Source organism: Anastrepha obliqua, chromosome 2 (genome assembly GCF_027943255.1).
Source record: "Anastrepha obliqua isolate idAnaObli1 chromosome 2, idAnaObli1_1.0, whole genome shotgun sequence".
In the NCBI taxonomy this organism is placed as follows: domain Eukaryota; kingdom Metazoa; phylum Arthropoda; class Insecta; order Diptera; family Tephritidae; genus Anastrepha; species Anastrepha obliqua.
The window spans coordinates 60810192-60838002 of NC_072893.1; the positions used below are offsets into that span (position 1 = coordinate 60810192).

General features: G+C 35.6%; 1 protein-coding gene across 1 annotated transcript; it reads right to left on the minus strand.

Moving 5' to 3' along the window:
• Positions 1 to 576: 576 nt before the first annotated feature.
• Positions 577 to 27601, minus strand: LOC129237299 (uncharacterized). Its single transcript, XM_054871960.1, has 4 exons — positions 27117 to 27601; positions 13595 to 16462; positions 7207 to 12064; positions 577 to 2859 (listed from the first exon to the last, which is right to left on the minus strand). The coding sequence occupies exons 2-4, from the start codon at positions 16431 to 16433 to the stop codon at positions 678 to 680; spliced, it is 9879 nt and encodes a 3292-aa protein (XP_054727935.1). The 5' UTR covers positions 16434 to 16462; positions 27117 to 27601; the 3' UTR covers positions 577 to 677.
• Positions 27602 to 27811: the final 210 nt, after the last annotated feature.

Below are 27811 nucleotides of genomic sequence, written 5' to 3' on the forward strand. Positions count from 1 at the left end.
GTTAGCTATCATTAAATTCCTTATTTCTAAAAGGCACGCCATTATTCTGTGCCTATTTAATAGAAAGTGTTCATCTTTGTTTTCTTACTCGTCAATACCTTTTTTGATTAATCCTATTTTACTAATTTTTATATTTGTAAAAGGAAATTTTCGAATGCGCAGTGTCGAAACAGTTTCGGGCAACAGCATTAGCCGGCTGTGGGAACTGCGTAGAGTTGCCAGTATTTTCTATATTATCGAAAAAAGTAGGGAACGACCGAACCTCGGCTTCGGTTTGGTTTCGGCTAAAAAAGAGCCATTTGGCAGCAAATGTCTTTACATTTTTCCATAGAAAAATTTTATCTTTAATTTTTTGTAACTTGGACGATATTATTTTCAAAACATAAAATTCAAATGTTTAACATTAATTTGCAATAAACCTGAAAGGGTTCATAAAGTAAAAAAATAGTTTTGCTTTTACTTTTGCTTTTAAAAAACCGTTAAAGGAAAGCCCTGCGGATAATCTACTTTCAAACTGCAAGATTTTGAAAACTAAAAAAAAAACACTGAATTTAATATTATTTGCAATTTACCGTAAGCTAGGCTTTATTTTAAAAATATATTTAATAAAAAATCCGTTATACACATAACATTATTATCTTAATTTTAAAATTTTATATTTACATACTTATTTAACATTAATTTTTCTTTCTGCAAACATTTTTCTTTACTCCACAACTATTATCAACTTTTTTGTTTCCTTTTGCTATTGCGAGTAAAGTCACTAATTTTTTGTGTGAATCTCCAACAATCCACCCATGCTTTTGATATTGTTCCCCGCCATCAAATTCTTGCGCACAAGTTGAATTAATTTTTCCAAAATCTTCATCACTTGATGACGACCAGTAATATAATTTTTCGGAAGCCAAACGTTTTCGCCTTGGTGGTGATTGATTTGATTGGTTTTTCCTCCGACTTTTATAACTCTGGCTATTATTATTTTTATTATTGATGTGCTTCTTACTAACTACAACACTAGTGCAAGGTTCCCTATTTAATGTTTTTACGTTATTTACAATTTCCTTAGAATCGCTATATTTTTTTTCTCTGCTATTTCTAGTTCTAGAATTAGTTTGCTTCAATTCGGATAAATATTTATCTGTTTTCTCATCTTTCTCTGGCTGCGTATCTTTTGCACAGACTGGGGAAGATTCGATTTTAGAAGCCTTTTTAGTATCCTTAATTAACGCTAACGATTTGGGTACAACAACAGCTTCGGAATTGGCCTTGGAAGGCTTTTTCTTCTTATTATTTATGCGATTAGTTGTACTTTTATGGTTTAATTCACTACTAATACTATTTTTGAGTTTAATATCGCTTTCAGCTACTGTGCAACTACGAGTATTCTTCCCTTTGCTCTCCAAGGAATGTGTAGGCATGTGGTTGTTCTGGATCTTCGCAGCACCATTCGTTTTACCGCATTCACTCTTTTGCAATTCTGTAGATGGCCCTAAAAGTTTTTCTTCTTTTTCAGTTACACATCTTACACTTTTTCGTCTATTCGCTATTAACTTAGGAGTTTCAATTACTTTAGTTTTGTTGTTGCATGTGCTCAATTGATTTGCGATTTTACGTTTTTTTCGCGTTTCTTGCTTTTCTTTTTCCTCTATCAGGGCTATGATATCTTTCGTGGACAAAAACTCTTCATACTCATCAGAACTCCACATTTCCACAAGTTTTTTCGGTCTATTCGTAGCACAACGTCTTTTAGATTTTCTTTGCCCTTCGTTAATCAGCTTGACTATCTCCTCTTGGCTCATACCTAATTCAGATTGGAGTCGGGTAATTTCTTTTTGACTCTTTGCACTAACATTCGACTTTTTTCGAGTCTCTCTTGGTACGCGCTTAAACGGTAGTGGTACCTCCGCCTGGGAAGTTGTTTGCCTTTGCTTGGCTTGCAAGTTATCGGTGCTTTCTAAGCTGGTATGTTTTTTCAAAACATTTTCTGATGGTCTTATTTTAGCTCCGCAATCTCCGCGTAATTCATCAAACAATTGATTAATATCAGCTTTAGGTGGTGGCGGGTCTTTTTGTATGCCTATGCTTTGAACTTTAACAGATGACTTGGCCTTCGTGCCCATATTTTTAAATATACGATCCATTATGAGAGACTTATTTTCAAAAGTTTTAGCCGTTGCTCGACTAGAACTACTGTCAGAATTATTTTTGACATTTCTCTCGTTACTAACCTTCGGACTAGGTTCTTCATCGCAACTCATGGAGGCAAAGTCAAAATCGTCCCGATCAGAGTAGCTAGTTGTCGAAACACTGTTATCATCTGTCAGCAAATTAATGCTAGTTTTCGGTTTTTGAAAAGTAATTGTTTCTTTCTCCTCAAGACCTATATTTTTAAATGGCCTATCTGGAATTACAATTTTTCTGCAGGTCTCTTTGCTATGTTCTTCTACGACAGATTTTATTTTTGAAGAATGCATTATAGTTTTTGACGATGTTGAACTGTGAGCTTCACTGCTTTTAATTCGATCGTCATTACCATCACCACAATTTTTGGGATTGTCAACAGCAGCCGATGATGTTATATATTCTCGGCTCGTTATTGGTCGAAATATTGAACCTTCTTGCTGATTTGATAGAGATGTAAATTCTGGCGAATCAGACTTCTCATTCCCCAAGGCAATTTCAGCCAACTCAGTCAATTTGCATACAGCTGGAGACTTTGTTTCTAATTCCTTGCATATTGTTAAGTCAATATTAGTGTTCTCGTAACCCTTCATGGCAGCCTTGGTTTTAAATCTGGATGTTGCATTTGTTACCGCAGAAAACTGGGAAGCCCCGGAATAGTTAGGTGAAGAAGCACGTCTAGAAAAAAACAAGTAAAAATACTTTAATAATATTGTATATATCATACATAAAAAAGGTGAATGTGTTTAAACCTAAAAGTTCAAAGCCCTTCGCTAAAACCATAGTGTATAGTGAACCGTACCTTAGCCATAACCGTAACCATAGCAATCTACTGTTCTGATCAAACATATGGGCATCACTGTAAACGAACGGTGCTGCACCATAGCGCCGTCACCATAGCCGTTACCACATGTATCTATTGACTTTTTGGTTTTCCCCGTAACCGTAAGCAGCTGTGAAAAACCTTACATTTCTTTTGACATTTGCGATAAAAACTTGAATATTAGAAATACACGACGAAAAATTAATTAACTAAATGAAATTATCCGTGTTATTATGACAGCATGCAAATGTTGTCATTGGCTGTGGCTATGGCACCACTAATTGCAGCTTAAAGCCACCAAGAGTATCCTGAATATAGGGCAAACCACGGCTCTGTTATAAGATAAATCACTATAATTTAGGGCAAAACCAATTTGATATTTAAATATCTGTGTACTTTTGTCAGACACTAAATCGCTTGCTTCTCTCAAAATATTAGTTCGGTGAAAAAGAAACCCATTATTTTCTCGGTAGATGGCTGTAGTGATCGATATGTCGTAAAGTGTCGATCAAACAATTTAAAGTTTATGCTCGTTGTTAAGGTGACATTTCAAACTAAAAAAACTCCTTTGCTGTTTTTGTTTGTTCCATTCAATTGTGAGTTACAGGGTATTAACAATGGAAGTCAACAAAGAGAAAATTCGGTACATGTTACAGTTTTTCTTTGATAAAGGCGAAAATGCAAGCGAGACCGCTGAAATTGTGAATAGTATCATATTTATGGTGCCCATACGGAACAGCTAATTACGTGCAATTTTGGTTTTGTCGATTCCGTTCAGGCATTTTGACATGATAACGTCTTATAATTCGATTTAGCCGGTTGCACGGACGAAAAAATGTGTCGTTACCTTGCTCATTTTTCGTTACCTTGCTCATTAGTGTTACCTTGCTCATTTGCCGTTACCTTGCTCATTGTCGTTACCTTGAATGAACTGCAAGCGAAAGCGCGGAACGAACGACAAAGCAAACAAAGCAAACGAACGGCAACGTTCGACATCTTGCTCTCTCCTACTTAAGTGATCATATATATGTATGTATATTCGCATATGTATATAAATTCACATACTTGTATTTGCATATGCCTTCTTCCTGTGTGCATGGTAATGAACCATTTCTCTGTTGAGAATAGGACGATGATAGCAAAAGTAGGAAATGAAAGGGAGTATTTCGAGTGTAAAGTGTCTTGAAAAAGGCAAATCGATGATGTTGCCTCTTAGTGTTGTTGACTTATTAAGGTCTGATGCACAATCGAAATTGAAGATATCTTTCATGAATTTGATAAATGTTTCGTCATTTTTCACGTTTGTGTAAATGTACAAAATACATATGGTACAAAATATCTATCAAACAAATAAAATTAAAATTTTGTTTTGAAAATTGCAACCATTCCATCAATATTTTCTTATGACGATGTCACGTTAAACTATCGTCAGTAAACCGACTTTACAGACAACCTCTTTTTTATGTTAAAGAAAATCTCCATAAATCACAGAAATAATCGAAGTTGGCCGGCATGTTACTAAACGTTATATCGCTCAGGAGCTCCATAAAACTGTTTTAAACCATTTGCGCAAAAATAATGGATTTATTTTTCCCCAAACTAATATTTATTCACTTCAAAGCAAAACCTGTTAAGTGGTTTTACCAAGTCTACAGATATAATATATTTTTATTAATTGTATTAACTCGGAAGAAATCTCTTTTTTAAAATTCACACAGTGATGGTAACACAGTATCCATTTTGGCAGCAAATTTAAACATTTTTGAAACGTAGTTCAAGTGTAAAGCGACCCATTTTACACCGACGAAATATAATACTGAGTTTCTCCTAACTTTTTGAGCGCAAAATGACAGAGAGTGTGAAATGATTTCAAATAACACCAGCTGATAGCTCTTTTATTGAACTCCACTTTGCTTGCTTTATCAATTCACGAATCGGAAGTTTTTGAATGACAAATAAGTGATGTCTAATAATACGTTCACATATAAGTAGATGATCTACTTTTTCGCGCTTCTCCCAAAATCTGAGATTATAAAATAATCCTAGATAATAATCATATTTTTGAACATACAACCCTGTGTTTTCTGTGTTATTGATAATTATAATTACGAATATGAACAGAAACATCAAAATAAAAACTAAATGAAATGGACGCCGGCAAAGAAAACAGATTTGTAGACATAATTTTAGTTAAATGTTTGTTAAATATTGTTAATTATGCATTCATATTACAGAAAAAAGCGTGTGCCCACAAACGCTTTGTCCTTTTTTTACTTATTATAAAATGTAATATCGAATTTCCCATGCGTATTGCTGCCATAATTTTTTGCAACCTCAGTAAACGTCGCATACGGATTTCCTCCAACTGTTTATTATTAGCAGCCAATGGCGCAATTAAATTGGCTATTCGTTCTCCTTGTATTTTCTTCATATCGTTAGTAATAATTAAGGAAACCAAAAACACCGAAATATTCTACAAAAATAATTTCTATGAAGAAAAACCTCTCACAGCAGTATTGACAGCTGTTTGTCAATTTTGCAGGTAATCGCCATATGTGAATGGGTAGATTAATTTGGTGGATTTATAGGTGATTAATGCATAAAAAAAAATAAATAATTGGCGCGTACACTTCTGTTAGGTGTTTGGCTGAGCTCCTCCTCCTATTTGTGGTGTGCGTCTTGATGTTGTTCCACAAATGGAGGGACCTACAGTTTCAAGCCGACTCCGAACGGCAGATATTTTTATGAGGAGCTTTTTCATGGCAGAAATACACTTGGAGGTTTGCCGTTGCCTGCCGAGGAGCGACCGCTATTAAAAAAATGTTTTTATTAATTTTGCTTTCACCGAGATTCGAACCAACGACCTCTCTGTGAATTCCGAATGGTAATCACGCACCAACCCATTCGGCTACGGCGGCCGCGCGGTGATTAATGCATATGTGAACGTATTATAAGGAAATTGTTTCGTTGTATTGATTCATTTTTATTTTTTAACTTTTACACTTTTTTTAGGATAAGATTTATTCTCAAGATTCCCTTGACGATAACTTTGTAGTTGGGAATTTAGAGAAAATATGATGTAAGCCCAAGTTCTTGGGGTACGGAAATTTAAATGCCAGAGCAAAAAGCAACGAAAATCTAAAGCTTGAAATTTCCCATACAAATTTGTACACCTCAATCATACAAATTCAATGTATATTATATAAAAAAATGTATTTTCAATAACAATAACATTCGCCCGAGTCAAGTACATTTTTGTCATGAAACAGATTGTCATAAAATTATCTGCCGTTCCGGATGGCGTAAAATTGTATACGATGCAAGGCACATTGAACAGGTAAAAATAATGTATTTATTTTTCCCCAAACTAATATTTGTTTTCACTAATATTCCACAAATCTATTTGGTGTTACCAAAAGTAAGCAATTAATTCAATTGACGCACAAATACATACACCGGTGCTTTCTTAATATTCGCAATATTTTTCATGCTGCATTTTTTCGTTATTTTTTTATGAAAATATAGTTCATTGTATTACAAAAATCTTATATATCTAAGTTTCTAAATTGGAACAAAATTCACAAAAATTTTAAACATATACAACTTTTTAATCAGAATTTTTAGAAAACTTCAAGGTATGCCGTTTTATAGCCTATTCAATTTTAATATGATATTTGACAATTTTTCTATTGCATACGGCGGATATTTTCTTCCAAATGAAAAGCTTCCGAACAAGTACTTTATATGTATGAAAGAAAATTCTTAACGTCTTATGGAAAATTGTGAAAAAACCTCGCAATATTAGTGTATTATTGCATAATCGAAAATTTTCCTAAGATTTTGATAAAAAAGCTGAAAATTTTGATGACAATTTTTTGAAATTTGTTAAATTTTTGAGAATTTTGTTCAAAGTTATGAACTTTGGTTTACAAGGTTTTTATTACACAATGAACTATATTTAAAAAACAAAATTTTCTTAAAAAATATTACGAATATTGTAAAGAGATTAAGTGACTTAATCATATAAGTGTATGAGTGCATCTGTGAACTTTTTTCAGTAGACCGCTGTCTTTGACGTCATCGTGCCCAAGAGCAACAACAAAACACATGCAACTGTTGCTTTTATTCTAGTGCTGTTACCTACTGCAGTTGCCCCGATATAATCCTTTATTTGAGGAACAACGTCTAGGTTTAATACTTACGGAATCGTAGGTCCTCCTTTGTTTACAATTGTTGACGGAAGAACAGGTGGACTTCTAAATTCGTGCTGAGAGGCGCCGGATTTACAGCTGGCTCTTTCAGGCGTAAATTGTTTTTTTGGTATTTCAGATCTTAGACATTTGAAACTGCTGCTTTGGACTACATTCATTTGTGGTTTGTCTTTAAAATTATATTCAAACACACCACCGCCATTGTTATCATCACCATTATTTACACAAGCAGTTTCCGCGCCCTTCAATATGTTGCAACATTCGAAGAACAGCCGCTCATCTGGATTAAGATTTAGGCGTGATGCATTGTTAAAAGGTGTTTTACCTTTGCCACCATCATTTAGCTCACGCCTTTCGATACTGTTAGCATTATGAACTCGTTCTTGATTATTATGTTGTAATTCAGTGAACTCAGATTGTTTTAACTCGGGAATTCGATTGATATCATTTCTATCCGCAGATTTTTTTGAAACATTAAATTCAATTGGCATACATTTTTGTGGGTCTTTGTCAGTTGCGTTAATTTGAGTTGTTGATGTTTTCTCCAATGTTTTAGATAGTAGGTATTCTTGTGCAGATAATTTTGATACATGAGCTAATGTCATATTGTGTTTTGTTAAAGAGTTCAATGTATAAAATATTTTTTTGCATAAAGTACATTCAAATTTTTCCGCAGATGTGTCATGATTTACACGCTTTTTTGGTCTCCGTTTCAATAAAATGCTTCTTCGTCGACGTCTTCTTCTGCCCCGCCCTCTTCCCACATCTTGTGAATAACTGGTATACACGCTTAGTTCATCCTCTAAATCCATATCCATTACTTCTGTATTTGTATTTTCATCGCATATAGAACCGAAATTTGAACGATCATCATTAAAATTTGGAGCACTTCGAACACTCATAGACGTTGGCGGCCGGCTATAAAACTTACTATTTGAATCATCCTGCAATTCATTAGCCAATTCAAAGCCATCATTCATAAACATAAATTCTTCGTTCTCTGAAGACATAATCTTTTCATTAACATTTTTAGCTATTTCTGTAAGATAATTATCTTCTTCAACATCACCTATTTCTTCCATATTCTTATCCTTTTCGCAATCAGTGGTTTCCGAAAATTCATTATTTTCATTTTTATGTATATTCTTATTAAGTCGCGGATCACGACTGGAGACAGCGCTTTTACTTTCTATAATTGGTGCTTTATGATCATTTATACTTGATTCCATATTAGCAGATAGGATGCTCGGTCTTATAAGCGATGGTCTAACAGCAGCTGGTGAAGGGTTCAACACTTTTGTTTCAGAAATGTTAATGGTAGCCGAGCTTCTTGCTTCTAATTCTGTAAGCTGTTTTTCTATACCTATAGAGAATGATTCAAGTGACGATTTCAGTTTACTAATGTTTTCGTTATCTAACGGTTTCCCTTTGCCACGGTAATTGCGTTTTTTATTTCTTTTAACGACAACGTCTTTCTCTTTGGATTTCTCACTAGGTGCATTATTTATACTCGTCGCTGCTGTTACTGTATCTGTAAGTTGAAGAGATTTATTGCAGCTGGCATTTGGTTTATGTCGAACTTTGCTTGTTTTGGTTTTGCTCTGTTGATCTTGTTTTTGTCGACTTGCACCTTCGGAGTTTTTATTCGCATTTACATCGTTGTTTAGCTGCTCGGTTTTAGAACATGTAACATTTCGTTTTGTACTTGACATTAAAAGCATTCCTGTTACAAATAGGTCCTCACTTTTCTCATAGGCTAAATTCTCTAGCTTTTTAAGATTATCTCGTCGAGTTTTATCAATTTTAAAGCTTTCCAAAAGTTGATCGGCCACAATTGCAGCTAATTCATTCTTACGCCGGCGTCTTTGCTTTTTCTTTGCCTCAACAGTATTCTCTACCTGACCGCAACTATGAAAGCCAGATGACGTATTATTTATGTTACTCATATTTTCTTCAGTTATCATGTTGGGATTTATTTCGTTGAAAGTTTCAACTGCTGGCGAAACGCATTTATTTATCTCGATATGGGGTTCAGCAGGAAAACTTGAGGGTTCCTTCTCAATTATTTGCGTTTCATTGGAAAAACTTAAATCATTGCTTGTTTTGTGGCACAATAATGTTTCGGGGTCTTGAAGTGGGTTTTCGCCATTCCTGGGTTTCAGTTTATAGTCTATGTTAGGACATTCAGTTATACCTTCTGGGAAATTTTCAATATTTGTAGGACATTCAGAGTTTTTAGGAGTTGTTAATGTATTTGCTGCTGTAACATTTTGCTTAGGCACAGGCACGGGTTCATCAGGTATATGTTGCAAACTATCTGATACAATTTCTGGTGTTATTGCTAGCACGTTTGGACGACAATCTAAAGTTTTTGACCGTGCATAACGTTTTTGAGGTAAAAACACCAAAGGCTTTATTGTTTTAGTATTTTCTTCTTCATTTTTCGTTGCTTCTTCGTTGCATTTTGGCAGGTTAAGGGACGTGTCTAACAATGGCGGTTTCGTTACAACTTGCGCTGACGACGTTGGCTGTGTTTGCGGCATACTCTCTACGTGAGCTGGTTTTCTTAGATTTACTAGAGATATCGGAATATCTGGTTGTTCATTGTTACTCTCCTTAATCAAAGTATAATTTTTGCCATTGTTCTCTTCATCATTATCTGGCAAACTTGCCTTAACAGCGTTAATTACTGAGTTAATGGCGTCGTCGATGTGATTAATAACCTCATCGTCCATTTTTTGAGAAGCTTTTCCTTTCAGCAAATTATCTTTTTTATTTACTGAAGTTTCTTTATTGGTTCCTTTACCGCTACTGGATGCTACTTGTTTCGAGGTATTTTCGGTGCTGGTTTTGCCTCCACTTCTTTTTTTTGATGCGCACTTAGGAGTGGAATTTACAAAAACCGCTTCACTGCTGGTCGTATTTGCAGGATTTCGTATCTGCGGGATTTTTAAAAGTTCCAAATTAGAATAAAATTGCTTATTTAAAGCAGCATCTTGATGCGGAGCAATGGCCAAGTTGATACCTACTGGAGTTATAGGATGCGTTTCTATAGGCTTTACCATAGGCATAAGTGTTATTACAGCAGAGACATCTTGTGTTTGATCTTTATTCGATTTCTTCGAAAGATCCAAAGGTTCATCTTCCAGAATGAAATTTCTTGCCTCAAAACCACAAATTGTTTGTCTTCTTACTGGTAGGCCACTTCGATATGGAGGTAAGCAAACTAGATCGTTTGGATTATGTTTTTTGATATTTTTTGTATTCGATAAATTTAAAGGCTCTGAATTGAACATCGGGGCCACAGGCAAAATAGGTGTCATTGGGGCGACGGGTACTATGGGTGCCATAGGTGCGACAGGTACTACAGGCGTGATAGGCACCGGTGTAGATAAAAGTGATGGTTGTGGTAATACTGATAAAACAGGCGGTGGCGGCGGCGGTATAGATGCATTAACTTGTTGTATACTTTGCATTGGAAGAGCAAGTGGCAGTGTTGGAAAAGAAGGAACCAATTCAGTAATTGGATTTGAATGCGATAGTGTTGGTGGTATTTTTTTCATTTTATCCACAATCATGGCAGCAGGTTGTTTCGACAACAACAAAGCCGTATTCACATTAGAAGTAGGCAATGAAATCGTAGGTAATGTAGACATAACCGGATCCATATTTACTGTTATTATTTGTGTTGCCTGTTTATTCAACAGGGAACACTTCTTATTTTCCTGCAACAGATTTATATTAGCGGCCTTTGGAAGATAATTCACATTTGAACTAGTTTGGGTACTCGTTTTTGATGTCGATATTGTCGATACTGTATTAGACGACGTTGGTATCGTAGATATCATTTTTGCATTTGCTGCGTTTGGCACGATTGGTGCGCTTGGTAATTTTGGTATATTTGTTGGACCTATCGTTGTAGATACCAGTTCTGTTTGAACTTTAGCCAATGTTGTATGGGTAGTTATATTGTCCATTTTAATGATCTTTCGTGAAAGCGTTTTTCTCTTAGGCGGTTTTATTTCCGAGCCTGATTTGGTCTTTTGTTCACTGCTTATATCCGCTTCTATGCATGGCTCATCCTTGTTTAGTGAATTTTGTTCAGTCTTCAGTTTTTCTTCCAGTTTTCCGGTAAGCATTGCAATACAGTCATTTATTTTCTTGCTTCTTTTCTTATTGCAAGTAACGTTGTCAGTATATTGTGAATTATTTTTGACTTCATAATTTGCTGAACTATCTAAAGCCGTTCGATTTTGTAAATCCGTTTGTTGTCCCGATTTGTTTGAACGTAAGCTATCACAAATACGGCTTTCGGTTGGGATATTTCCCTGATCTAGTGCAATGTTTGTTGGTTCAGCTGTACATTCCACAGCAGTTATTTTTTCCTTTGCAGGCGTTGAAGGAGTTTTACATTTGCCGGTATCTGTTTCTACAGAAGCCCCTGCTTTATTCTCCACAGTCATATCGGTTGGAGGTAATTTATCATTAGGACTCTTAGAGTTTCGGAGGTTTTCTTTCTCTAAATTCTTTGAAAAAATATTCATACTGGTATTACTCTCTAACGCTCTATCCAGTTTTAGTAAATTTTTTGACTTGTGTTTTGCCATTATTTTCTCCGCTTTATGATGTAATACTTTTTTATTCTTAGTTGCCTTGTTTGAATATTTACTTTTAGCCTTTGAAAGCTTGGACATTTTTCTGGCGCGTGTGGATCTCAGTCTTCCTTGACTGCTAAATATTTTATGTTTTGTTATAAATTTTGACTTTTTTGTTTTGGTCAAAGCGGGAAATATTTTTTTGCAAATTCGTTTAGGCGGCAGATTTTCCAGCATCTTTTTAATTGATTCAGCTGAGAAAAGAAAAAAAGCGTTATTTTAAATTTTCAGTATACATATAATAAGAATATTTTTAATGATTATTTCTAAATACAAACTACCCACAATATCTAAATTTAAAATAAAATTTGTCTAATTTTAATTCAGTAGCACTTTTTTGAGTCAGCCATTGTTGATTGACAGCATGTGGAGCGCGGAGTTTTAGAACAACGGATGTAATTATGAAAATCATCACCTGAATGGTGAGAAAATTTTATCTCGCGACAATGTAATTTGCCCACTGCATTCGATTTGGCGCCGTTGGTAAATATATTTTTTTGTTAAATATTTTAGAAATGCTTTTTAATATTCAAACTGCAGCTTTCTAAAATTTTCTGAACTTCAGAATAGTTTTCTCACACAGCCCTAATATTTTCTTTAAAAATTGTTAGACTATTATCTCACTGAGGCGATTAACGGACAAGCTAACTGACTACGTGCATAGCTGTCTTGCTCCATACAATTTAGATGTGATACCGAAATATTCTTCAATATCGCAATTTAATGATCCAGGTCCTTCACTGCATGTGTACTTATACCTCCATATATTCACTGAACGTACATTTTCCTGTATTGGAAAAACACAAGCAGTATTGAAGCATTATTCCTTTCCCCTAAGTATGTAATTGTTTGCCTCTGTTGCGGTTTCTAAACGGCATTCGTTGCTAAAGATGACCTTTAAAAACTGAATAGTTGGTAGGATGTTCTTTTTTGTTAATAAAATTTCCATAAAACCATTTGTCAATATCTTGCCCCAAAAAGTTGGGCCGCAGCCTCTAGGCAATTGAGTTCCCAAAATCAATTTTTAAGAAGCTCTTGCCGCTCGTAATTCATTGAACAGATACTGTCTCATACAGTTATAAAGACAAGACGGCGCGATTCCCGGTTCGTTCCGCTAACAAATCTCGGCTATGAAATTAACCACAGAAATAGAATTCAAACGGAATATTGTAATTGGGTTACATTTGGCTTGAAAATCCCAACCAGCTATTGTTCGGAAGCTCAGCCACCTCCTAGGGAATAAAAAGTTTGTATAACGCACCATTGAATGTTATAAAAATCCAGGCAACACTGCCAAATGCGGAGGAAGTGGACCGAAAGTAACGGTAACAAAAAAATCTTCGACACAACGACTTTTTCCGAAACGGAAAACTGATGAACTTTTCCATTCGAGCAATTTTAGAGAGAAAGGTGAGAATAAAAGCAATTAAACGAATGGTCAAAATACCGCAAGATCGCATTCGGGCATCTTGCAACTCGTTTTCTGATCGTCTAAAAGGCATAGTCAAGGCAAAAGATGGTCACATCGAGTATCAAATAAAAAATCATAAAAGTGCTAACGCTAATGTTTTGTTTTTTAAAAAAATTATTTTTGCGAGTTTCATATATTATATAATAGTAAGATAAAAAATAATTTGTCGCTGAATACAAAATAATCAAATAATGGAATATTTTGTCATTAGCAAATCTCTAATTGCAGTCACAAAAATGAATATTATACTTACCATCACTGGGACGTGGCCTAGATGGTGTTTTAACTTTAGAGGAAGAAACACTCTCTTCAGTATCGTTTGATGGAGGCGAAGGCTTCGATATTTTTGGCTGTTTCTTACGCAACTCTGCAAAATTATGTTTGTTCCAGGAACGGCGTTTTTTCGACCCGCAATAATAACGATATTTTCTTTTCTTCGCCAGAGACCAAATATAATCGCCTGAGCAATCTAGCATATGTCGATACAAATCCAAAGTGCCATTACATCGGCGAGTACACTTGGAACATTTTGTTGAGATTGATCTTCCATCTTTGCATTTGAGATGCAATTTTAATGGTGCAGTAAATAAGGAGTTCGATGATTGCATACTATTCGATGGGGAACCGGTGTTTATGTCTAAGGTGGTTTTGGTGTCGGTGTCACACTCATCTGTAGTTGTACTATGCTTTGCACTGTAAGCATTTAAGGTGCAGCTATTTACAGTAGATTGAATGCTATCAGAAGAGTCATCATCTCCTGTTATCATTCTTCGGTTCATATCATGCAACTCAATTTTTCTCCAACCAAATTTACGTATAATATTGGGGTTACTGTAACTCTCATTGCCATAATAACTGAGTGCTCGATTAGGTATGAATAAGTGACGCAGCGAATTGCCTGCTAGTAATTCACGTCCCACCACCTCATAGTGAGTGGAAAGGACGTGAGAGTGACGAAACATTTTATGTTCCTCTAAGGACTTTAGTTTCTCAAATTTAGCTCCACAACACATACAAAGATAGCATCGTGGCCGCGCCCATTCTCCGCTCAATACCAGCTGATTTCGATGGCATTGAAGCTCATGGTTGGGCAAAAGTTCAAGTACGGAAAAAAAGGTGTCATCAGCAAAAGATTGGTTAAGAATATTTTCTGCTCCATCCTCCTCAGTATTTTGCAAGTATGATAATGTGCCAAATTCATCATTTTCAATTTTTATTATAGCTTGCTCATTTTGCTCCAAGATGATATGTGGTAATAAACGCATATCAAGAATATAATTCAACTGTTCATTGATACGTTGTTTCTCTTCCCGAACGCTTTCATTAGCATGCGACACGGCATTTAAAATATATTGCTGTATTTCATGTTTTTGACGCATTGACAGTTGAGTCCACATATCAAGTTTTGATAAATCACGAAGCCCCAGCATAGGTTGCTTCATCTTCTTTACTATTTTACCACCTTCATTTATTAATTTGAACTTCTTCACGCTATCCCATTTCCATTTCCAAGAGTGTTTTGTATGCGGTCTACGAATTTTTGATAAAACTGCATCACCCCCATATTGTTCTGCCGTTAAAAGTGTTGGAAAAGCTGTGACTGTTGAAAGACTTGTTGCAGCATGAATTTCACTGTCCAAAGCATTACTTCCATCCAGCACCACAGGACTCTCGGCCAATGTACTTCGAATCGTTGGTATTTGATGTTTTACGGCAGAAACGTTTGTATTCATATTAATGGCACTACCGACATCTCCAAAAAGTTTTCCATCCAAATAATATAAAAGATTATGTCGCACATTTGAAACGACATCTCTATAAAAGTTTTCATCAAAGACACTGGATAACATTTCCGTCCTTGTCGGCATACGAAAAACTACTTCAGCATCACCACTTTCTCTAACTGCATTTTTCCCAGATTTATTACGCGCTTTAACGGCAGACATATAAACAGATGGTTGGTCAGGCTTCAAAATGGAATCTGATAAAATGCTGTCTTTTCGTGAACGAACCCCCTTTCTGCTATTTGGCAGTCTATTTTGGGCAAGACCTAATCTGGATAAAATAGGTTCTTCAGCACCCATTATAGTGTTGGAATTGGTGGGACTAGGATCTTCCGGAGATGTGGCCACAATGTTCATAATATTTACATTTTTTTGTAATTTAGAACACCTTGCCTTTGTAGCTTTTCCCCTCTCTCTACTATTTTTTTCAGAATCGTCCTTTTCCAATAACATAGTAAAATCAAACTCTTTATTTTTTGGACTATCATCTTGCAATAGAGGTGTATCTTTATGAACGGTTTGCATGTGTCGAGATAATTTTGTAACGTTTTGAAAACGTTGCATACACGCCTTACAACCAAAATACTTATCCGAATGACAATCAATAAAATGAAGAAAAAGTCCATTTAAATCCTTCGTCGATGCTTCTATTTGATGACTCTTAGACCGTTTGCAATATGTACATCCGGGATATTTTGCTAATACGTTACTACAAGGCTCTACTCGTTGCTTTTTTGAATCGCTTAGCGGTGCCATTTGTGAGTTGCGACCACTACATCTACGATTCTTATTTTGAATGTGAAACTTTTCCACATGTTTCAGTTGCATTTTGTAGGACGTGAACTTTTTATCACAGTACAAACAAAGAATTCTGATACTTTCCTCCAAAGGTGAAGTACACTCGTCGAATTCCTGATGATTTGAACCAACATTGTCATAGGCAGCTCTATTTGTTTGCTTCTCGCACAAATTTACTCTTTCTACTATTTTCTCTTCATTATGGGAAGTCTTTTGACTATATTGATTTCTTGTATCAAAACTCAAATTGTTTGTGTTGAGTTTTTCTATAAATCCCGTTAATCGGTTTAGAGGCAAACTGCACACAATAGATACCGACGGCTTATTTTCCTCCTTTTGATTACTCGACTCGTTTAATTTACCATCGTTTTCTAAACCGATAGTTTTCTTTTTCTTCTGGCATGCTCGTTTTAATGGCATTTTGCTATCGGTGCCTATTTTTTTCCGATTTGCCTGCTCCTCAGATACTTTGAAGATATCTGAGCTACTACGCAATCCAAAGCGAGACATCTTTGATCGTTCACGTTGAATCCGTTTAACTGAAAGTAACAGTAAATATATAGAACATTAAAAAAACTGGGCATAAAACATATTTTCTAAATACTGTTAAAAACTGTAAAAAAACTTATCTTACTTATCTTTACATACAGTGGGGCAGTTAAGGGGTTATATACAGTTAGAATTTTCAAAAAATCGATATTTTTTATTTTTTCTCAATGTACATATACTATTTAAGAATATACACAGAAAATTTTATATCGTTCCGGTGAATATTTTTGAAGTTACTCGCAAATTTGAAAAGGCGTTTCAGAGTGCTTGAAAGTACAAGGCCGGAGCGGCAGCGCGTTTTTCTCAAAATGGTATTTTCAAAGTCGGTGACCAACATTACTGGAAAATGGCTAAACCGTCAAATTTTAACACGATCTTCTGAAATATATTTTTTACTAATTAATCGAAGATTTTTTCTCAACGACAAATATTTTTTTTATTAACAATTTAAGGCCGAAATTTTGGCCAAAAATTGATTTTTTTTTTAGAAACCGCCTTTTTTTTTAAATGTATTTTGCTTATTCCTTCTATTAATTACTAGATTTAGCATTAATTTAACGGTATCTTTTTTGTTTTTAATTTCAGAGGGCCCAGTTCATAGATATAGTGGTCACCGCAAAACGTCTTTTTTGAGAGGAGTTCCCGGAGATCAACTGTAGCTCCTTTCCAAATAAAATTTTTTACTAATACTAAGTCTTAAAATACCGTTAAAAGATAACATAGTATGTGTAAAAATTTTTAGATCAATAAATTTAAAAGTTTTCTCAGGAAAAATTCTGGAAAATTCGGGTATGGGAATAAGTGTTTGTTTTCGCTCTGGTAATATACCGGTGATTTTAAGGTGAATATTTGAGGTCTCGATAGCAGTAGTTGACATTCGTTTGAAGCGTAAAAATCCTCTTTTTATCTGACGTCAAAAATGTCTACGTTTGTCCCGAAAAGACAGCATTTGCGGGAAGTCATGCTTCATTATTACCTTTTAAAGAGAAGTGCAGCTGAAACGCGAAATATATTGATCAATATTTATGGTAATCACGCTGCATCAAATACAACTTGTAAAGAGTGGTATCGACGCTTTCAAAGTGGCAATTTCGTCGTGAGTGATAAAGATCACAAAGGGCATCGAAAAAAATACGAATATACAATATAATTTCCGTGTTTGGTCGAGCTCTTATTCGCAATCGTGAAGTGCGTCTATATGTTTTCCATAAATGAGGAGCTTTTTCATAGCTGAAATATACTCGGAGGTATGCCATTGTCTGCCGAGAAGCGACGGCTATTAGAAAAAACTTGTTTTATCTATTGATGTTTCGTGCCCGGGGTCACGCACCTACCCATTCGGTTAAGGCGGCGGTAAAAACTTACCGCGTGTGAATTTGTGTGTTTTGTAAGAAAAAAGAGTGGGGATAAAATTGATGTTGGGTTGGCTCATGTTTAAGTGGGGGACTAAAGAACGTAGAACGTATAAATAAATGATGCAGGACCTATACGGAACCGTTCGGCTTTAATATGAGAAATCCAACGAACCTTGACTAATCAATGTGCTAAAGTGCGTTTCTTAGCTTCAGCATAAGGACATGTTTTCTCAAAATTGTTATGATAAAAATATAAATAATTTTACACAAAAATTTCATACTTTGTGCAAATTAAAAAAAATTCAACAAAATTATTAGTCTGAATACTTAGAAAAAAATCGAATATGCAGTTTTATATCCCATTGGATTTGATACAATAAAATGAAAGGCTCAAATAAAGTAAAGGCTGAGTTTTCGGGAATTGATCACAAAAACAGCAGCAGCCGGTAGACTATATCCCGAGTTTTTCCAAGCCGTTACTTTTGTAGCCCATGCACTGGCCTCCGCATTTCCAGGTATTTCCCATGTCCTGCGCCCTATATGAGCCTGATACGTTTATGCAATCCTAATAAATTGAGTTTCTCTATGCACACCAGGACTAGACAGATTTGGATTGATATATCATCTTTGGGGAGTTAAGCTAACACTAGCTGTAGGCCCAACGATTCCATAATTTTGATGAGATCACTCTAACCTTCCCCTAGTCATATCAAATAAGTCATGCTGGCTGAATGTTGAATGTCTAAATGAAGCGGTGCAACCTCCACAAGCGAACCACCTCCTATACATTTGGACAAGTGCTCATCGCGCAGATGCTCACACATGCCAGGCGTTGAAGCTCAGTCAGATCTGCCCGTATTGCCGATAGGGCGGTCCACGCAGCCGGTGCTTTGAACATGGTCGCTTCAGCATGCGTCTTCCAGTTAAGCTTGGCGTCCAGGATAAGGTCAAGTGTTTAACTTCGTTGACCATTTGAATAGCGACTCCGTATACAGTGATTATCTCATTCCTGGTAAGGACATTCTTCTGGTGAAGAGGGGCTAATATACACAGACCCACTTCAGCATAATAACTCTGATTTGCATTATATCACAAAGGATATTCTCGAATTTACCTCCTACTATGATTACAACATCATCTGCGTATCCTTGCGATGCCGTTGTTAGTCAGCAAATGAAGTGAGTCATCAAGAACTAGGCTCCACAGGAGAGGCGACCCTTTAATACTATAAAGTTGGATGATGCTGTACGCCTTAGCAGTTTCAGCTATACTTGTAAGTATCAGGAATTCTATTAATCTGGATATAATAGGTCTTACCCCACATACCTTGTCCAATGCACCTTCGATATCAAGAAAGGCGGAGTATACTATAGTTTGCTCGCAGTCAAAAGCACTCTGGATCTCCATGGGCAACTGATACCGCGCAGTGTCCGTAGACCTTCCTGCTCTGTATGCATGGGACCGAGGGATTTTATCCGTAGGGTGTTTGCTTTGATTTCATTATCAATAATCTTCTGCATTGCTCTTAAAATGTACAAAGGAGGTAAGACGAATCGGTCTGAAGGACTTAACTAATGAGTAGTCCATTTTACCTATCTTTGGTACGAATACCACTTGAGCTCTCGTCCACACTGTTGTGGTGTAGAAATGCAAGGTTATCTCACATTATCTCAACAAGGTGTGGTCGAATTAGTTCTTCGCCTTCCTGTAGAATCACCAAGCGGACTCCATTCCCTATTGGAAGTGCGTTATTTAACGGTACAGTTTAAAAAAGTTAAAGTTTAAAAAAGAGAAAATTAAACCCAAATAAATAATAAAACTGGCTTTCTCGATTTTGGACGTAAATTCAACATATTTCGTTAGCTTTAATAGCTAACGACTTGAGCTTCCAGGTAGTTTGCTAAAATTTTCTACCGATTTATGGATATAACCTTTTGTAAGAGATCTTCGAACAGAACGCAGGTCAGACCCAGGTACCCAGACGAAGGTTTTAAAAAAGGTGTCCAACGAAGGATTAAATTAAGCTGCCAATGTTTGGCTAGAGACTTTGACATGAAAGGCACCAAGAACAAAAGGCACCAAAACTAAAATTATAATTTACAATTATTTGCAATAGTAATATTAGAAAGTAACAATACTAAAAAGAAATTAAAAAATAGCTCTGCCAAAGACTGTGCACCACTGATATAAACACAAGAAGCTTCTAATAAAACTCTGTTAGAAATTTCACAACACAAATAATAAATTGGTTCTAAATTGATTATAATTTGCTCCAATTGGTTTTTGTGTGGTGAAATATCTAAACTATCAATATTCAGAACTACTGTTTCTCTAGCCTAAGAACATTAACTATTCGGCTACAGCCACCAGCTTTCCTGCTCTCTACCCAGTTTCAGTCGAATTTAGATCTTGGGATTGTGCCATCAATTCTGATAAGTAATTTTTTTCTCAAAACAACTTTTCTGAATGCGTGCTGCACTGCCTATAATTATCTTGTTGAGAAATGTTAAAGCATTTTTCATGCAAGCATTGCACATATGTATAAAACCCGGCCATGAACAGTTGATAAAAAAAATGTAAATAATCGAAGCTGCAAAAAGTGTAACCCGAAGATGCAAAAGTGTAATTAATTTCCAAAAGCGTGTGACTATCCCCTGCAAAACAATTCCAAATGAGCTTTTACTTGGAATAATTTCTGTTAAAACTTTGGGCATATCGCGTGTGCGAAATGCACATAATTCTACTATTTATTATTTAATATATAATACATATTTTATATGCATTTATATATTATTTAATAAAAGATTGGCTATTTCTTACAGTTCTTTATTTAGTAAGGAGCACAGAAAGCTCAGAAAGCTCTGAAGACGTGCGTGACACGTCTTTTAAATTTTGAGACCAAATAGCGCAAGAGGTTAAACACATATTTTGTATTGAAAATTTTTAAAATTGGGTGTTTTTTTAACTTTATGAAAACTATCGATATCGATAACAAAGGTTACACAGCTGCGAATGGCAATCTGTGTTGACATTTCTATTCAGTTTGGCAAATCATTATAAATCGTTTGACGCCAGAACAACGTTTCCAAATTGTAGAAATTTACTTTGAAAAAATCAATCTGTTCGCGAAGTCCACAGAGCACTCGTGGGTCATTATTTCTTTCGAAATGGGGAAGGAGCTGCCGTTACAGTGAATGGTGAGCCATGCTGACTGAATTTCTGTTTCAAAAATTTAATCAGCTAAAACTCGACGACAGTTGGTTCTATCAAGACTGCGCCACCTGCCACACACAGCGCGCTTAACAATCGTTTTATTCTAATATTCGTTTTATTGTAACCATAGACACTACATGCCGAATATCATATTCCAAGCAAAAAAAATTTCATGAAATTATCTACCAGATTATTATAAAACAAATCATTCCAACAATATTTCTGCTTTGTATTATAATTTTAAGTTCTCAATCGGTTTAAAAAATACCCGATAGTACAGGGTGAACGATATGAAGTGTTACCAACTTCACACTACTTGTATCTGTAAAACAGCTTATGACATCAACGTCAAAATTGTTCTAATGATAGTTCAATATATTGTTTATAAGCCATCAAAAGCATTTGCGTCTCAGTTTTGTTGAATTTTATTTCTGTGATGGAATTCAAACGTAATATGTAGTGTAATTGCGTTATATTTGGCTGGAAAATCACAACCAGCCATTGTTCGTGAGCTCAGTCACCTCAAAGTGAATAAAATGTTTGTGTATCGCACTATAAAACGTTACGTAACATTGCAAAACGCTATGGAGGTGGACCAAAAAAAGCCGCAACAACGCCAGAAATGGTTCGGACAGTGAAGGCTCGACTTGAAAGAAATCCACGTCGAAGTGGAAGAAAAATGGCCAAAGAACTGAAAATATCGCAAGACAGCATTCGACGAATATTGAAAAATGAGCTCAAGGTCAAGGCTTACAAGTTCCAAAAAGCACACGACCTTTCACCCCAGCAAAAAAAAAGTTCGGTGCGAAAGAGCAAAGGAGTTGTTGCGCTTGCACGAACGTGGCGAATTTCCTAGCATTGTGTTTTCTGTTGAAAAAAATTTCCCAATTGGGCAGTTCATAAACACTCAAAACGATAGTGTTTACTTGACCGAACGCTCATACGATAATTTGAGCCTACGTATGGCCACTCGAAGTAATTTCCCATCGCAAGTAAAGGTTTGGGCCGCAATGACCACTGGTAGACGCTCTCCAATCGTTTTTATCGAGCCTGGTGTCAAAGTGAATGCGACTTATTATCGGGAAAATGTTTTAGAAACTGCTTTAGAGCCGTCGACACGCAAACATTTCGGTCGTAGACCATGGACGTTCCAACAGGACGCGGCACCGTCTCATAAAGCTCGTGTGATCCAAGAATGGTTAAAAAATCATGTTCCACACTTCGTTTCGCCCACAAAATGGCTTTCGAATTCGCCAGACGCAAATCCGATGGACTATTTCATCTGGTCCATTTTGGAGAGCTGGGTGAGCACTAAAAAATATGCCAGTATGGATGCGCTGAAAAAAGCGATTATACGAGAATGGGTCAAAATACCTCAAGATCACATTCGTGCAGCATGCAACTCATTTTTTGACCGTTTGAAGGCTATAATCAAGGTAAAAGGTGGTCATATCGAGCTAAAGTGAATATATAGTATGATAAAATTGTAATCATTTTTGAACAATTTTGTCTTTGAAGTCAATAAAAACTAATTTCACACAAAAAAGTTATGGTGTTTTGAATAGGTAACACTTCATATCGTTCACCCTGTATAATGTCCAATTCCAATAACCAAATCGCCATACGTACAATAAGTCAAAGAAATTTGTTAAAATAGACTCAATTGCTGTGAACGCCGTTTTATTGAAAAAATTTGACTCATTTTACACTCAATTTCGCTACTGCATGATTTTTGTTGACTTTGCCGTTAGGCCAGAATAAATAGTTGCATAATGCTTTCTAAAATATTTCCCATGTAAATCAAAAACATAGTTTTTCGAATATAGACCGGGGGTCGATTTTGGACTGCGTTTTTATACCGTTAAATTCTTGACTATACTTGTGATTTAGCTTTCATGAATAACGAAAGTGAACGTCAGCTGGCGCACCCGCGGTGGGTGTGATTGTGGGAGGGTACGAAACGTGTCGAAAAAAATTTTCTACCAACTCATTTTATACCGGCTAAAATTTTTTTAATGTATTCTTTACATTTAGTAGAATAAAAAAAATAGTCAGCTGCGCGGGAGAGGGGGGAAAATACGTCAGCTGAACGCAATGATAGGCCCATTTCCTAAATGCAAGTTGCAATGCATATTTACAACTCATATAGTTCCTAAATGCATTCGTGAATTTTATGGCAACGCCTCATGTTCCTAATCGGTTGGCAACTCATTTAGATGCGCATAAAATGTCAAAATCGTGCATCAGTTTTGTTTGGTATGCAAAGCGTGTTCAAAGAAACTACAATGGCAGAGTAAGTCGCTTTATTTATTATAAATATACTATTAATTTGTTTATTTATGTTTGAATCTTTACAAATAATTGAAAACGTATATTTATATCTATGTTACAGAGAAAGGAAGTGGACACATGAACGCAAAAAGTTATTAATTACGACAAGACTTCGCCATGAAGCTGATTTTAGCGGCAAAAAAAAAAGAAACGAAATACCATTTGGGAAACTATATTGCGAGAAATTAAAGATGTGGAAAGCTCTTTTCCCTTTTCCAGAGACGATATAACTAGATGTTTCTTAAACATCATGGGAACCTATAAACGCATCAAAAAAAGAAACAATACATCTACTTTTGACACATGTTTTATGTTCCTAAACGCCGTTTTCATACAAAGCTATTTTATGCAAAGCATGGTTGCAATTAAAATCTGCTTTGCATTGCGTACACATTTTTTAGAGTTATGCATTGCAAACTTGAGTTTAGGAAGTCGGCCATACATTCTTGCCTCGGCTGACGGACTTCCCACCGCCATAAACGCAGCTGACCATCCCCTGGCTGCCGGACTAATAGGGGAATAGCTTAGTTTTTGTAGTCCAATCGGAGCAGTTGATGAAAAGAGCTTCACTATTTGAGTTCATTTGATCTTGTATGGGGGCAGATGGAAACTCATTGTGAAATTAAAAGATGTAAGGGAGAATTTACATTTAAATACAAAATTGTTATGTTCTTTCATATAGTCCCGTTAGATAATGATAAGGGATAAAAGTTGAGCAACCGACTTCGGAAAATAGGCGAGCGCTATTAGGAAAATGTCTTTCTTAATTTTGGGTCACGCACCAACCCATTCGGCTACGGCGGCCGCCGACTTACCTAACTTTATACATATACCTCTGTTCCATGTGGGTTTATACAGATATTCTTGAAATAATTGGCCGTGACAAACTGACTATTTTTATTTGTTTTTTTAATGTTCATTTTTTATAAAAAAAAACTATAAATACATATTCCATATTTTTCATCAGAACTATTCTCATTTTAGCCGAGCACCTCTAAAATAAAGAAGGTACTACAACCCACGAACGACATTTGAAATACTAAAAACTAATTAGTTCTAATTAAATTTATATTTGAACCAATTAGTTACATATGTGTTGCGTAGCTGATTCAACTAAACGAGAAATGAGGATATGAAACGAAGATGGTTTTTTGAGAGGATTTAGTAATGTATTCAGTAATTTCGTTCTCGGAAACTTGTTGGTCAGAAATTTATTCAGCAATTGGAACAGTTTGACTCCCAAAAGTCTTCCATTACAGTTCATTTATACCGATCAGATGAAACCCCTTAAGTTTATTTGCGCAAAAGAAGAAGCATGGCATATATGGAAATCAGAAACTAGAACAAGTAGAACAAGTGACAGACAAGTATGGAAACAAATCGTTTTGCAGGCCAGGACTCGCAATAAACAGCTACAACAATAAGCTGTAGCTCCAGACGTCGATGATGATAATTCTTTTTTGATTAGGCACATTTCTGCGCGTGATAGTTTTGTGAACAAATATTTCTTCGGTGCATCCTACGAATACCTCTACAGCGAATTATATATATATTAAGTGTTTTTTTTAGCTGCATGATAACTATCGAGAACTATGGTTTAACAATCGCTTTATTGAAATATCCGAGAGAGACCCATGCCGGATATCATATTCAGAAAAAAATGCCATCAAATTATCTACCAGATTATATTATAATAAAAAAATGATTCCAACACACAAAACGTAAATATTTTGTACTATCATTTTAAGTTCTCAAGCGCTAAAAAAAACACCATTTATATATATAACATTGATGCCTACACTCTTTATTCGGTTTTTGGCCGAGCTCCTCCTCCCATTTGTAGTGTGCGTCTTGATGTTTTTCCACAAATGGAGGGACCTACAGCTTTCATGACAGGAAAACACTCGGATCTTTGCTGTTGCCTGTCGAGGAGCAACCTCTATTAGAAACAACTTTTTTTTCACGCCCGAAGATTCGAACCCAGGCAACAGTAGTCAGAGATCATCCCATTCGGATACAGCGACCGCCTATGAATAGATTGAACAGACTGCGCGACTGAAGTTTTGTACAGGGTGTGCCATGTAAAATTTGCTTTTTGAATTGGCTATAAAAAAAAACTAATCAATATTTTTTCAAATTTTTGTTTTTATTTTGAAGATTGAACATTGTCATTTATGAATGAAAAATAATATCGTTCAAATGACTGCCACGACTGGCTTTACAGTAGGCCATTCGATCAGCCCAATTTATAAGCACATTTTCGATTGTTTGGGCTCCAATTTCATGAATGGCAACTTCGACTTCGTGTTTTAAAGCATCAATCGTCTCTGGATGGTTAGCATAGCATTTGGCCTTAACGGCTCCCCACAAAAAATAGTCCAACGGGCTTAAATCACAGCTCCGAGGCGGCAAATTGATATCGGAATTTCGGCTGATTATTCGGTTTTCAAAAACAGTAGCCAAAAGTTCGAGTGTAACTTTGGAAGTGTGACAAGTTGCACCATCCTGTTGAAACCAAAGGTCGTCCATGTCATCCTCTTCAATTTTTGGAAACAGCTCGTTGAGCATGTCACGGTAACGCTTGCCATTTACTGTAACCGCGGCTCCTCGCTCATTTTCGAAAAAAAAAATAAAATCTATTGTGGGCATTATTTATGTACAGGATACTCGATGCTCTTAATTTGAATTTGAAATAGGTCCGCGTCAAAACGACGTACGCTACCTATACATTTTAAGGGAATGCTCCTGAAGTGACAGTCGTTGCTTGGATATGAATGCAAGTTGTTCCGGTAATGTAGAACCGACTATCGGAAGGACGTATAAATCAATTTTTGATAGAATACCGCTCTCGTTAGTCCCGTATTAGATGTTCGCTGTTGGCATGATCAATAAACAATAGCAAACCTTGGAGTGATCTAGTTTAGTCAATCTATTTGAATTGTGTTGGCCTGATGCTACACTATCAATGATTTAACTGAAATTAACATTGTCGTATTTTATAACTTCAAGTAAATAATGGATCGATTTGAACTTAACGATGCAGATCCTTATACCTTTTGTGTTAAGTTTTTGATATGATGGAATCGATACATTTCATTCCCACGTCTCGGAGACAAGAATTTGGGATAGAAAAAAAAAAAGATCGGAAACGGAATTACAAGCACCATTGTTTTAGTTTTCGAAATATGAATAAATTGATTTTTTATTAAATTACATGACAGCCAGTAATTATAATAGCTGGTTAGAAAACAAAATAATGAAATAAGTTCTTCTAATAATACAAACGAAATTTAAGACACATGATTCAGGATTCAGTTCTTGAATCGGTCATCTCCTGTGATGGCACCACTTACTTACCTCTGCCCAACTTTCACTATCCGTAAACTCAAAATGAATGTTTCTGTCAGATGAAAACTGATAAGTGTGTCGATGAAGCAAACTAACTTTTTTTCGAGATATAAATTTTCTTTCTTATCAACGCCTTAGAATCATCAAAGAATTAACCAAATAATTTAGCCTACCCAGAGTTAGATAAATAACTACCTAATTTTGTAATTCACAATATCGAAAGTTTATAAAAAATACTTGTTTTGCAATTGTTTAATTGTTCCCCGATAAATTGAAAGTGCATTTTTCTTCGATGGAAAATTCATTCATATATGTATATAGAACTTGTATGTGTACATGTCTTAATGGCTACCACTGTGTATTATACAACGGGCATGAACGTAAATCAAGAACTCACCAGGTAAGAAGAGCCCACAAGATATTTGAATCGAGTTCTTGAATAAATCACCGCATTTTTATTTAATAAACAGCACTTCCATAAAAATTCCCTCTTACATTCCAGCTACCGTGCATATTATATTTAACAGCAAAACACTACACCCTAACGATTGTTAGGTGGTATCTAACGTTTAGCCCAAATCGATGCGTAACAAGCACGCAAAGCACAAAGGATATGGCAATGTAGTATGCTGTGGGAGCGAGAACAGCGGTGACCGAACACAACGAGCGACGGCGAAGCCTACCGGAGCACACGGATGTGAGTCAACCAGCCTTTAGTAAATTAGGCTCTGTTATCAAAAACAATACATCCTAAACATTTTTCATTCACTTATAAACTCACAAATACTCCCGAAATTTAATTAAGTTCATTATTTTATCAGAAAACATTTAATGATTTACATAGAAAATATTTATGTACTCAGGGTGTAAAAATCGAACGAGTTGAACTTCGTCAAAATGTCGACTAATCTAGTGTTGCCAACTCCTAATTTACATATTTATATCGAATTAAACTTACATGAAATAAATACATATAGTACATAAACCAAATTTAAAACCTACTATATTTTTATTATATGCTAGAAAATTGTGTAACAAACAACAATTAATTATATTATTAGCAGAACAAAAAATATTATTGCTGCTCTAAAA

What these genes read in the sequence shown, in the direction of transcription:
- LOC129237299 (XM_054871960.1), bottom strand. Translation starts at nt 16,433, where the DNA reads ATGTCTCGCTTTGGATTGCGTAGTAGCTCAGATATCTTCAAAGTATCT. An exon ending in TAGGCCACGTCCCAGTGATG is followed by an intron (nt 12,065 to 13,594) that starts GTAAGTATAATA and finishes TTCTTTTCTCAG; the next exon opens with CTGAATCAATTAAAAAGATG. An exon ending in AAAGGAGGACCTACGATTCC is followed by an intron (nt 2,860 to 7,206) that starts GTAAGTATTAAA and finishes GTTTTTTTCTAG; the next exon opens with ACGTGCTTCTTCACCTAACT.